This window comes from Heteronotia binoei, chromosome 10, assembly GCF_032191835.1.
Source record: "Heteronotia binoei isolate CCM8104 ecotype False Entrance Well chromosome 10, APGP_CSIRO_Hbin_v1, whole genome shotgun sequence".
NCBI classification, from domain to species: domain Eukaryota; kingdom Metazoa; phylum Chordata; class Lepidosauria; order Squamata; family Gekkonidae; genus Heteronotia; species Heteronotia binoei.
Window position 1 is genome coordinate 32,220,822 of NC_083232.1, and position 13,952 is coordinate 32,234,773.

At 43.5% G+C, this 13,952-nt stretch overlaps 1 protein-coding gene across 11 annotated transcripts in view; it reads left to right on the top strand.

Annotated features, from left to right (window-relative positions):
* The window catches only part of ABI1 (abl interactor 1), a 141,942-nt gene that overhangs the window by 45,859 nt on the left and 82,131 nt on the right, over positions 1-13,952 (top strand). For all 11 annotated transcript variants that reach the window (XM_060248319.1, XM_060248312.1, XM_060248318.1 and 8 more), the window contains exon 2: positions 7,924-8,091. In XM_060248319.1, the coding sequence (XP_060104302.1) occupies positions 7,924-8,091 (168 nt within the window). The remainder of the gene's footprint in view (positions 1-7,923; positions 8,092-13,952) is intronic.

Below are 13,952 nucleotides of genomic sequence, written 5' to 3' on the forward strand. Positions count from 1 at the left end.
AAGAGAGATTTGCTGCAATGGTTATAACCTTGGTCTTTGCAAATGTCTGTTTCATAGCCTGCTAATGTGGTATAGAGGGAAAATAGTGGGAGCATGGAGTTTCACCCCTCAATCCTGGAAAGAATGGGACTGACTGTGAACATGGCAAAGATACACACATGGTCAACCCCTTCGCTTGCCAGGAAATGAGAATTAAATTCTGTAGATTTCTCAGAAAGCTTAAGTAATAAAGGAAAATGAATTAGCAGAAATGAATTGCATAAAACTGTGCACGATGGCCACCGTCTGTCTTGACAAGATTTGGCAGGTTATAGCATCCTGTGCTAAGTAAAATGTGATGAGGGCAGATCCTTTAAGTCATATGTAAACTGATTAAAGTAATCCAATTTGCTTTTTGTGAGTTGATGCATAGATCGTGGAGCTTTGTGAAAAGCTGTGCATGGTATAACTGAGCACCTTTTGGTATTTCTTTTCAGTAGGAACAAATCTACCATATTGTTACTGGGTTGTATGTATGTTAAACATTTTATTTTTTTGGATGAATCTTTATCAAGGGGGGGAAATAAATCATAAGAGTTAAATTTTAAGACAATTTCACATATAATATATGCAGCCTACAATAACACTCTTCGTGAGTAACATCAACAAAAACATTATATATCTCAGTACCCTAATCCAAGGTTCCTCTTCCAGAGATCTAAATTAAGTCGCATAAAGTTATATCCTCCATTCCCACACCTTGCTGTTGGCAGGACTGACTCCATTGGGGGGGGCGGTCTTGGGAAAGAGCCCCATGTGCACACAAATTCTCAATTTCCCTTGAAGGAGTCATTGGAACATGTTAAAACTGATAAAAGGAAGTACTTCTTCACCCAAAGGGTGATTAACACGTGGAATTCACTGCTACAGAAGGTGGTGGTGGCTACAAGCATAGACAGCTTCAAGATGGGATTGGATAAGCATATGGAGCAGAGGTTCATCAGTGGTTATTAGCCACCGCCTGTTGCTGGAACTCTCTGTCTGGGGCAGTGATGCTCTGTATTCTGGGTGCTTGGGGGGCACAATGGGAGGGCTTCTAGCCCCACTGGTGGACCTCCTGATGGCACTTGGTGTTTTTGGCCACTGTGTGACACAGAGTGTTGGACTGGATGGGCCATTGGCCTGATCCCAACATGGCTTCTCTTATGTCTTTTTGTTCTTAACATGATTCCTTTGTGCCTTTGGAAAGCCCATTGGTAGGACAAAAATGGTGAAAGAGCTATGCCTCCTCATGTAGCTCTTCTCTCAGGATATAGGAGACAATCCTAGAGCCTCTTGAGACATCACAGGAGCCCCTGGATTGATTGCCCTGTGGTTTCCTCAGGATCCTCAGCCCTGGGAGCTCTTCCTCTCTATTTTTAACTGTTATGGTATTGACAAGACTTAAAAAGAGTCACACTCCCGCAGGTCTCACTGTAGCCCAGAGGAAGGCTTGGTCGTCTTCTCTTGTCTGAACAGCCAGTAGTTTTAGAAAAGAAGAGAGAGGAGGCCACGTGTACACTTATCGTAGCAAAGTCCTGGAGGCTGCATGTTTAGCAATATTCCCCCCCAGCAGTGAGGAATTTCCTGATCAGCTGGCAGCTCCAGTTCTTTGCCACAAATAGCCAGATAAGTGCTAAGTCTGCAGGGAAACTTTGAAACCCCAGCCAAATAACACTTCAAGTCAGTAATCTTTTTTGCCATCAAATCGAGGCAAGAGATGTTCAGAGGTAGTTTGTCATTGCCTGTCGCTGTGTAGCAACCGTGTTATTCCTTGGTGGTCTCCCATCCAAGCACTGTCCAGGGCTGACCCTGCTAAGCTTCCAAGATCTGAGCTACTAGATAACAAAAATTCCCTTAACATGCGGAGAGGCACACAGATGTGTGTGAGAAATGTGCAAAGCATAAATTATATGGTCCCTTTCATTTTCAATGAATCTTTAGGAGAGTTTTGTCTGCAATGCAAGCAAGCCAAAACCTTTTGGAAGTAAGGAACTTACTGGCAGCAGTCTGGTTAATGTCTGTGCAAGACCTGCTGATTTCAATTAGGAAGACACAGGCATAATTGGATATAGGTTTACAGATCGTATTTTAGTGTTGTACATTGGACAGCAGTCCACGTTGCAGAATAATGATAATGTAACTATTTCAAATTAACTGAGTTTTAAATAATTAGAGAACAACAAATTTCAACAAATGTTTCAGCACAGCTAGATGTGTGACTTTATTGGTGGCTGAAGATAGGTTGCTATTCATTAATTTGTGTAAAGGCTCTACCTTTTTCTTGTGGTTCAGGGGAGTTTACAGTTTCAAATTTAAGAACATTCAAAGTACAATAAAACACCAGTTAACCTCTCCTCTCAGAAAAATACCTGCAGGTTATACCCTGTTAAAAGCCCTAGGAAGTAAAACTGCCTCACAGCATATTCTAATAACTTTGGAAGTACCACACATGATTCCAAGTAGAAGGTAACTCGTTCAACACAGCACCATGTTGTGATACAAGCCATGGGCTACAATGGATTTAAAAGGGAGTTAGGTAGGTTTAGCATCCTGAACAGCTGATAAGAGCTCAGAAGCTAAGCAAGGTCATCTATTGCAGGGGTGGCCAACAGTAGCTCTCCAGATGTTTTTTGCCTGCAACTCCCATCAGCCCCAGCCATTGGCCATGCTGGCTGGGGCTGATGGGAGTTGTAGGCAGAAAACATCTGGAGAGCTACTATTGGCCACCCCTGAACTATAGTTAATACATGGATAGGAGACCTTCAGGATTGCTGTGCAGAGGAAGGCATTAGTAAACCACCCTTGTTCATCGGTTGTCTTAAAAACCTCAGTGAGGGGGCTCCATAAATCTGTTGTGAATTGATGGCATTTAATTACTATTTTTGGGTAAGTTTATGGAGGGTAGTTGTATCATGTGCCTGTAGGCCATAGTAGTTGAATGAAGTCTTCTAGGTTCTAATGGAGAATGCCTTCGCTTGTCAGATGCTAGGGAGTTGCCAGCAGGTGAGGCTGGTTGTGTTACATGTTATGAGCTTTCTTGATGTGTCTCATTGGCTACGGCTGGAAACAGGATGCTGGATGAATTGAACTTTTGGTCTGATCCAGCACTGCTATCCTTATTTTCTGTTTGTATTTCTTGCGATATGCATCCTTATCAGTGTCTTGTAGTTGAAGATGATGACACTGGATTTATATTCCACCCTCCACTCTGAATCTCAGAGTGGCTCACAATCTATCTTCCACAACAAACACCCTGTGAGGTAGGTGGGGCGGAGAGGGCTCTCGCAAAAGCTGCCCTTTCAAGGACAAGCTCTGCAAGAGCTATGGCTGACCCAAGACTATTCCAGAAGCTGCAAGTGGAGGAATGGGAAATCAAACCCAGTTCTCCCAGATAAGAGTCTGCGTATTTAACCTCTACACCAAACTAGTACCTAAGACTTGAGCACATATACCTTCTATGATGGCAAGCCTGCTCATGGGGAGGGTGGGTTAGAAATGGAAGGAAGGAAGGAAGGAAGGAAGGAAGGAAGGAAGGAAGGAAGGAAGGAAGGAAGGAAGGTCCTTTATAGGGAGTTATCTGGCTCAGTACAGTTCTCTTGTGATCCCTCTTATCAAGCTGAAACACTTTTTTAATTGGAGGTGCTGAGGACTGAAGTTGGGATAGTTGCCACACATAGCATGTGTTCTGTTGCTAAATTCCCACAATGGACCACTGGATGTAATCTTGGGATACAATTAGCATAGTCTGAAGCCTTATTTTGAAACCAGCATGTGTAACCCCCCCACCCCCCACCCCTCGTGTGCCTCACCTGACCTTGTGTCTTAAATCAGATTACTGGCTCTTGCAGGTGCAACTCTGGAATGGTGCCCACATGGGCCAGAGAGCACTGACATGCTAATTCTGAATGCAATGGCAAGGTGATATAGTTCACATGAGATACTGGGTGCCTAGGTTTCTTAAGCTTATTTTTAAGTGCATAACTCAGCACCTAGTTAAATATGTTCTGAGAAAGTGTTGGTATCATTGATGTCATGAAATTGGCTTTATGGTTTGGGAAGAAAATAATTCTTGGGGAAATACCCTTTCTCTTTGGTCTCTGAAGTCCTCCCCCCCCCCCTTTCACATTGCTTCCAGCGTCTGTACCACACTAGGATGGAGTTTTCCCTGTTCATAAAGCATCTGTTTTGTTTTTACCGCCTCTTTAAAAACATATTCTCCAAATCAATTTCTGCTGCTTTATGGTTTCTTCTAGGTGACTGCAAGATTTTTCTTTTACTGGCTTCTTTGAACATTGCGTGGTTCAGTCACAGGGGAGTTAAAAAATAGTAATCAACCTTCTTCTGATATCACCTGCTTTTTGTAGGCTGGGGTCCCCAAGGTGATGCCTTAGGGTTTTGTGGCACCCACCAGCACTTTTCCTGGTGCTGACAGGTGTTTTATAAAGCAGGTGGGGCCAGGGTTACTCAAGTCCTTGGGAGCTTCTGACTGACCATTGGAGAGCTGATTGGCTGTATAGATTAAAAAGTTTTGGTGGAAGCTGCTGCTGCAGTGTTGATTTTATTCTTACTCTCTCATTCTCCCCCCCCACACACACAAATGTGTGCCCACCACCCTGTTGTCAGAATTCCAAAGGTGGCCATAGACTCAATAAGTTTCTGGGACCTGTGTTGTTCCTCAAATGCAGTTGGTTCTTAATGTGTCCCCACATGATTAGTTGCTTGGGTGCTCAGGCAATGGAGGGCTTAGTCTGCTTAGGCTACACTGCTGGTCTTTATTTTGCCTCAGGCAAAAATAGTAACACTTCGATTAAAAGCAGACTAGATGAAATAAACATGTAAGTGGCATTTTGCTGTTTGAGTCACACAGTGTTCTTCTTTCTAAAGCTCAGGAATAAAGAAGAAATAGTGGTGTGCCAGGATATGATGCTGAATCTGAGTAACAGTCAGGAGATCTCTTTGTACCGAAATGGAGGAAGCTAGTTTCTACAGACATTTAATTAGATTGCAAGCAGGCCACGCTTGTAAGGTTTTAGGTTACACAAAGGTGCCACTAGGGACTGAGTTGTAGATAAGAAATATACATTTCCCCTGGAGATGTAACTGCTGCACCTATATAGAGATATCTGTGTCTTTATTTAGATGCAGTATTCAGGCTTTGCAGGGGCCTTGGAAAGTAAAAAATGGAATTGGGGGTGGGGTGAACACTCCATTCAAAATGGTATAGCTGTGTTGCAAGACTGTGACACTTTTGAGAGTGTGATAGTTTTCAGAGTCTACAGAATTCTTTAGTTATCTACTTACTTGGTGGTTGGCATTTTTCCAGCTAGCACAAATACTGTTTTTATTGAAGTAGCATTATAAATTAAGGTTAGTATAAATACCCCAAAGGAAAGCTTGGCTTAGGGTGTCAGGAATAGCTGTGGAAATAGATGGTTTGTAGTAGTTGCGCAGTGTCACAGACCTATAATCATGTCTCCTGGCTGCATCTGCTTTCCCTGTGAATAGAAGAATTTTTCCTTGCCTGCTTTCCTCTCTGCTCTGTTGGCCAAACAAGCTGCTGTTTAATAGTGGACAAAAGATATGGAGACGGAACTGGTTAATGATGCACTGTTGAAGGCGCAAGCTTGCATGAACTGAAGTCCGGAAATACAAAGCTTGGTTGAGGGCCAACCGAGAACAGCATTTCCTGATAAGCTTGCTTCACTTCTCAGATTTAAGATTGCATAGATCCGTGTGTTTGTGTGTGGTTTTTTTTTCTTTCCCTTTTAAGCAGCTGAAAAACAAGTCTTCCTGCTTGTGCATTTCAATTTGTCAATAGTAATATTTCCTGCTTTGACAGAAGCACTTTGGGTAGCTATGAAGTGGTGCTCTAAAAGGAATTGATGTACTTCCTTCATTACTTTCAGAACAGTGATGGGTCTGAATTGTTTACTTGTTTGTATACTAATAATCCTGAAAAGGCAAAAGATTGCTCTTACAGCATGTCCATCAGTTGTGTGCTAGGATTGTGGTCTTGGAAGACCCGTGTATGTGTAACATTAACATTGGCTTGGCAGTTTAGTGTGTGTTTGCTTGTAGACTCATTCCCTCTCTTTTGCCTTTTCAGAGCTAACTAGAGTGCAGCATTAGGCCTACATTGTTGCTTATTAGTATGTTTTTACTGAGAAACTCTGAATGGCTTATGTGGCTCTTTTAACCTCACAACAACCCTGTGAGGTAGATTTGGATGTGAGTGTGTGACTAGTGGAAGATTAGCCAGCATATTTCTGTGGCAATGTTGCAGATCCTAGTCCCAACACTCTAACCCAGGGGTGTTGAACTCATTTGTTATGAGGGCCAAATCAGACATAAATGAGACCTTGTTGGGCCGGACTGTGTCAGGTTGGGCCGGGCCATATGTATACCTATTTAAGATTAGGTAGTAGAGATATAAACTTTATAAAGGACACAGACAAACACAATTATTTTTTTAAAAAAACTTAAAACATGTTTAAAACATTAGCACTCGTTGGTCTTAAAGGTGCTTTCTTTATATCTCTTCCATGGGATCCAGGGAACTGGGCAAAGGAAGCTCTGGGTCTTTCCTTCCTTCCCCAGGTTACCAGGAGGAGGAGGAGCTTCAGCCAATAGAAGGAAGAGAGGCTTGGTGCAGTAGCTCGGCTGTGCAATTGAGAGAGCCTGGCAAAGCAAGCTCTCCCCCCTCCCTCCCCAAGGGAGGAGCCTCAGCCAATGGAGAAAATAGAGGCTTTTGCTCTGTAGCTCCTGTGTGATTGAGCAAGCCTGGCAAAACAAGCTGTGATGCAGATAGAAGCAAGAGAGAGGGAGAAGGAAGCAAATGACAGCCTGTTGCTTGGGAGCCTGATAGGAGCCCTCCAGGGGCCTGATTCAGTCCCCCAGGCCACATGTTCGACACCCCTGCTCTAACCACTATACCATTCTTCCTCTCACCAGGGTTTGCAAACCAGCATCAGACTCTGGTTAGCTTCAAACCATGGTTCAAAACTGGTTTGTGTTAGTTAAAGCTAACTATGGTTAGTATGATTATCCGTGCAGCACACATGACCCTGTGGCACATTTTATCTGCTAGATAATAATATTGACTGCACATCAGGTTCAAGTATGGCTTCAGCCCCTCTCTTCCTCCCCAACAGTGCCAAAATTCCAAGAACTCAGAGACTTTCAAATCTTGCCAAGTTAGCTATGGCCCTTATATGAATTATAGAGTGCAAAGTTTCTTCCTGGATGTCAGCCTGAGAACAGCCATGCAGATGTTGCTTTTTCTGTGGGATGTTTGTGTGGAAGAGTTTACCTTCCCAACTTCCCTAAGGAGAGTTTATAAGGGATGAGAGCCATGGATTATTGGTAGAACATCTTGTTTGTATGTAGACGGTTCCAGCTTCATATGTGCATAGTTCTCGTAATTAAGTTTTTTCTCCAAAGGCTAGTTTTTGAAAACATTCCAGCTTAATTACTCTCTGTCCTTCCCATTGCAATAACCAGTATGCATAATTGTAAGGTGGGCTTTTTGTCTACTTGTGCTGTAGGGGACACCCCCAGATTGTGGAGAAAGCCATGAACAGACTTTAGGAATATTGGATTGTTTATTTCTCCCATCAAGAGTGAAAATATATGGGAGAGTTATAACAGTGTTGTTTCAGTGAATTATAATTTATCTGTTGAACTAGTGGCAGGGTTTCTTAAATAAGACCATATGCTTCTAGCTTTTTAGTCTGTCTTCTCTTTGGGTGATAGAGATTTCTAGTTCCACCATATCAGATTGTGTAACCAAGTAATAAGGGTCTTTCTGGGTGATCTAAATGTTTAAAGAGTGTGCTTTTCCTCCATCTCTCTGAACTTAAAAATAACAAATCTTTTCCCCCTTCTCTCTTTTCCCCTCTTCAGGCTCCAGACAAAAGGAAAGCATTAGAAGAGACCAAAGCATACACCACTCAATCTTTAGCCAGTGTTGCTTATCAGATCAATGCACTGGCAAACAATGTGCTCCAACTACTGGACATCCAAGCGTCACAGCTCCGGAGAATGGAGTCCTCAATCAATCATATTTCCCAGGTAATCTTTCTTCAGAGAATCAAGATGTTACGGTTGCTGTTCTTGGATAAGCCACAGAGATAAGAGAAATTGACATCCAAGGCCCTACTTTAAACTTCATCTAGGGAATGGGTGGGTGTTACAAAGATCGGTCGGAGAATTCCATTACTTTTTACTTACAGTTTTATATTAAGTAGTAAATGATGATCGTTTTGATGGCGAGAAATGAACTCTACTTTCAAATACCCCCTTAGCTAAACGTGCATTTTTTAAAATGTTGAGGGCATACTGGGGTTGGTTGACTTTTATAATTTAAGAGCCGAACTATGTCAAAATTCAGCAAGATCTACGTATAAGCAGAGCCAGTATGACAGAGCCATCTTCATAATTTAAAATATATAACTTATTGACGACAGGAATGTTTATGGCATCAATATATTCAGTAATAACTTTTGTTCTGCCTTTTCTAATTGAGCTTTTACTGCTGCATCAGTTTTCTTTATCTTTTGAAGCTTATGTAGCAACAAGTCAAGTTCAGGCATTAATTCAGACTGTCTTCTGTCATTCCTGTTTGCCTACTAGCCCCTTCTTAGGGCAGTGACAACCCCTTCATCAGTTTTCTCATCAGTTTCTTCCTCTTACGTTAGCTTTGCCAGGTCTCTATTTTACCTTCCTAGCTCTTTGGGCTTAAAGATCCTTTTATTCACTGGCCCTTTAACTGACTCACAGGTAGCCACCATCTTGAGAGTGGCAGGGCAGGGTGAAAGCATAATGTGCATGCCATACCACCACTTCTAGACATTATCATTGAAATTCTGGAGCTCTTGTGACAGCCTAAACTTGCCCCCTGCTTAGTCTGCCAGCTATGGTCATGGGGAGAGGTGAGCACCCTCGTGCTCACAGAGGTAGATTTGGTTCCTGATCCACTGGTTGCTGCACCTTGCTTTAAAATCTTGGGTTGGTTTTTTTTTTGAAAGTCAGATTATTTTGATATAGTGCTTGATGAGAATTTGACAGTTGACATGGTTTATTGTCAAGGAGGGAAGCATCTTGTGGCTCCTTTAAGGCTAGGAGCTGAACTGTGGCATAATCTTTTGTGGACCATCACTCACTTCATTAGATGCATGCAGTGTTGCCCTTAGTTGGCATACAGGTAAATACATACATGTGTATGCACATGCACACACTTTCTCACCATAGCCTTCTTTTTTCCTGTGATGCTAAAAGGCCATAATGCAGAAGGTACTGTGATGGATAATCAACTGATTTTCCTAAGGAGGGGCTAGATAGGAGGTTTTTTAAACAGAGGCTAGATGGCCATCTGACAGCAATGAAGATCCTCCGAATTTAGGGCGAGGTATTTGTGAGTTTCCTGCAATGTGCAGGGGGTTGGACTAGATGACCCTGAAGGTGCCTTCCAACTCTATGATTCTATGATATTATGATTAGATTACTGCAGTGATTAGATTACTGCACTGAAGACAGTCCAGAAGTAACAGTAGATACAGAATGTTGACTGGGCTGGTCAAAGGAGGGCCTTGGAAGATGACCAGGTTAGACAGGTTGGTTAACATGCAAGAAAGTCTACTGGAACTAGAGACCTGCAAAGATTTCATTACTAAGTTTAGTCTCTCACTGTATTTCCTAGCCAAGAATACACCTCAAATTGCTCCCCCCACAGTTATCCTTTCTTTCCAGACTCCTCCCTCTGTCAGTGAGGAAACATGGGAGTGTTTTGTGCTGCAGATAGCTCATTATCATTGGTAGCACCTGTAAAGGTATATTGGATCAGCTGTGGGCCTGTATAGTAGAAGGAGGCTTTAACAAGGGAAACAGAGCTCTTGGTTACAGTTGGTCATTGGTAGACTGCCACTAGTTTGGTAGACACTGATGGGACTGCTCCAGACTAGTCCTGGACCTCCACTGGTGGAACACATTAAGTGACACGAAAAGTCCTTTGCTTGCTCTAGAAGGCGGCCTAGTGCATTCCTCATCTCTGCAAGGCACCCACCTCACCCTTTCTTATCTTGATACAGTAAGATGAGCAGCGAGCTCAGAAGAGGAAGATTAGCACCAAAGGTCTCTTAAAGTAAAGATCTACTTTGAAAAGCACACAGAGACTGGCAAATAACACACACAATGTGCATTCAAAATGAAAACCCAGTTTTTTTATATTTTAATTTATAAGGTTTTTGTAATCACTGTGTCTCCCTTGTGAGATTGGTCAAGAAATTCATGGCTGAAAGTTAATGGAACAAACTGGCAGAGAATGCTGAAGAAGACACCCTTTCATGGGTCCTTTCAGTAGTTCCAAGAGAAGAAGGGAGTATTTCTTTGATTGGGGGGGGGGGGGGGGATGCACAACACTAACATTCCATCCGAAAGAGCCATTAATAAACTGTTCCCCCTTGATCGTATGGGTTCTTGTGTCTACAATTTTGAGGATTGTATGCAAACTAAGAGCAGGGTGCTGCAGTGTCTTGAGAGGTGCCCCTGAGGTGTCAGACAGCAGATGCCTTTCTATTGTCCTCCCCTGAAATGAGACTTGATGTACTACTTTGACAGTCATCTAGATGTCAAAATCCTAACTGTTTATATGATTGGCCCCAACTCCCAAAATGGAACATAGTCCCAACGCAGAGTCCAGGGTTCAGTAGCGTAGTCGAGAATCATAGTCCAAGGTCAGGTAGCAAGATTCCACAAGCTTAAACAAGGCAGGTAAATACAGCAGGGCCACAGAAAAGTTGATTCCACACTGACTGCAGCCTTTCTGTAGCCTTATATAGGAAGTTTTTCTACAGGTGTTGGTGGGCCCCATGTTAGGCTTCTTCTCACAAGCTGAGTCAGTTCCCCTACTCATGAGGAGTACTGGTGCCCAAATCCTGTGGTGCCTTATCTGTCTCTCCTGCCATTCTTTAGCAGAGGGGAAGACTTGGGCTGTCAGGCATACCCTCCTGCTCCATGCCTCAGTCCTAGCCCTTTGCCTCCTTTGCTGCTAAGGTCCTTTGGGAAACAGTGGTTTGTCTGGTCTTAGAGGTAGGGTCCATTCTTGGACCCCTAGGCCAGAAGGCCCTGCAGGGAGCATTGGTGGTGTAAGCTCAGGGTCCCTTTGGGGAGGCATTGGAAAGTCAGTCTCACCCACAGCATGTGCAAAGGTGGGGCTTGGGGGCAGGTGATCCTCCTCTTCCTGTGTTGACCCAGGGCCATCCATGACCTAGGCTCACCAAGGTTTGGGACTTCTTGTCAAGAGTATCCAGTGGTTTATTTTAAATGTGATAGCTTTACTCAGGGCTTTTTTGTAGCAGGAATCCTTTGCATATTAGGCCACCCACCCCTGATGTAGCCAATCCTCCTGAAGCTTACAGTAGGCCCTGTACTAAGAGCCCTGTAAGCTCTTGGAGGATTGGCTACAACAGGGGCATGTGGCCTAATATGCAAAGAAGTTCCTGCTCAAAAAAAGGCCCTGGCTTTATTTATAATCTGCTTTTAGAAGGTCTTTTAAAATGTATTTTGTATTTTTTCTGTATATAATGCCCTTTAAACCTAGAAAGGTTGGTGATGTTTTCTCATGGCATAAGCATCCCTGACTCTGAATATAAGTGAAGTCCTGTTGCATTTTGCAGTGTTCAGCTTTCCTTATTTCTCCCAGTTTCATCACCAGTACAGTACAGTGCACCATGTGACTGTCATGCCGTCTTCCAAATGTTCCTGTTTGATGAATGCCTAGGTTTCTGGGAAACTGAGAATTAAATCGTTGGAAATCTTTGACTCAGTACCCACAGCATTGGAAATGCTTGTTGTATTGACACTTCTTGACATATCTTAAATTACTAAGGCTTAAAAACCCCCGGTATTTCTTAAAAAAAGAAAGTTTTTTTTTCCATTGAGGGTTAAAAATGCACTGTGTGAACAGCTTGTTGCAAAATTAGGAGTCCCGTGGCACAGAGCGGTAAGCTGCAGTACTGCAGTCCAAGCTCTGCTCATGACCTGAGTTTGATCCCAGGTAGGCTTCCCAATCTCCAGGTCCCAGCGGGGGATCCCCCGTTTTTACAGGCTTCTCCCTGCCCCCAGCCAGCTGGCTGGCGGGGGAAGCCCCGCCCCACACAATCACCATGCAGTTTTAGAGCTCCACTAGGTCCGTTTTTAAAACATGTGCCTTTAAGGCTGAGCAGGAAGCAGGAAACAGGAAGGGCGTCGGAGAATGGCTCCTCCCTTTGTTTTGCTTTCGTTTTCCGATCAAGTAAAGTTCTGCAGGAACAAAACCCAGTAAGTATTTGTGTGTGAGAGAGAGGGAGGGGGCAGGGGATTCCCTGGTTTGGAGGCCCTCCCCCCACTTTAGAAAGAGTGCGGGGAGGGAAATGTCTACTGGGCACTCTATTATTCCCTATGGAGAACGATTCCCATAGGGAATAATGGGGAATTGATCTGCGGGTATTGGGGGCACTGGGGGGGCCTATGTTTTGAGGTAGAGGCACCAAATTTTCAGTATAGCATCTACTGCCTCTCCCCAAAGTACTCCCCAAGTTTCAAAATGATTGGACCAGGGGGTCCAATTCTATGAGCCCCAAAAGATGGTGCCCCTATCCTTCATTATTTCCTATAGAAGAAAGGCATTTAAAAAGGTGTGCTGTCCCTTTAAATGTGATGGCCAGAACTCCCTTGGAGTTCAATTATGCTTGTCACATTCTTGTTCCTGGCTCCACCCCGAATGTCTCCTGGCTCTGCCCCCAAAGTCCTCAGATATTTCTTGAATTGGACTTGGCAACCCTAATCCCAGGGGAAGCTGGCTTCAGGTAGCTGGCTCAAGGCTGAGTCAGCCTTCCATCCTTCTGAGGTTGGTAAAATAAGTACCCAGCTTTCTGGGGGTAAAGTGTAGATGACTGGGGAAGGCAATGGTAAACCACCCCATAAAAAGTCTGCTGTGAAAACTTCGTGATGTGACATCAACCCAGAGTTGGAAACGACTGGTGCTTGCACAGAGGACTACCTTTACCTTTATACTATGCCCCGTGGCGCAGAGTGTTAAAGCTGCAGTACTGCAGTCCAAACTCTGCTCACGACCTGAGTTCGATCCCTGGCGGTAGCTGTGTTTTCAGGTAGCCGGCTCGAGGTTGACTCAGCCTTCTATCCTTCCGAGGTTGGTAAAATGAGTACCCAGCTTGCTGGGGAGAAAGTGTAGATGACTGGGGAAGGCAATGGCAAACTACCCTGTAAAAAGTCTGCCGTGAAAACGTTGTGAAAGCAATGTCACTCCAGAGTCAGAAATGACTGGTGCTTCCTTTCCTATTAAATACCTGTGGCTCAAAGCAGTTTTCTGTTTCCTTTTGATCATTCCTATATGTATTCAAGATCTAGCAGGTGGTTAAAAACATAGCCAGTGTTCCCTTTTCCCTATTCCTATGCCGTCAAGTGACACAGCGACCAACCCCTTAATGGAGCTGTTCATATTTTTTATACAAGTGCTACTGCGAGGGCATTCTTAAACCTGGTTGGATGTCAGTGGGTTTTCTTTACGCTCTTAAGCGTATTCTTTAATATTTCACTGATCTGTTATTAATATTAATTGTGTCATAGTCTGCAATCTTTGTTGGGACAAATGGTGCAGCTCCTTATTCCATTTAGCTCTTGGCTTGAGCTGAAGGCCTTGCTATGCAGCAGGCAATTTGAGTCACTGTTTGCTGAAAGATGGTGAACAATTCGTGCTTTGTAAACCTTTTCAAGAATCTTTTGCAAGGCCGCGTACCTCTTTTGGAATGCTGGTGGTTGTGGAAATTAATCCTATTTCTATAAACTACTTTAAGCTTATTTATTAAAGTAACTTTTTTGTAAAGAAGAACACACAGCTAAAACAAGATATAAATTATTCAGCTTAGTCAGACATA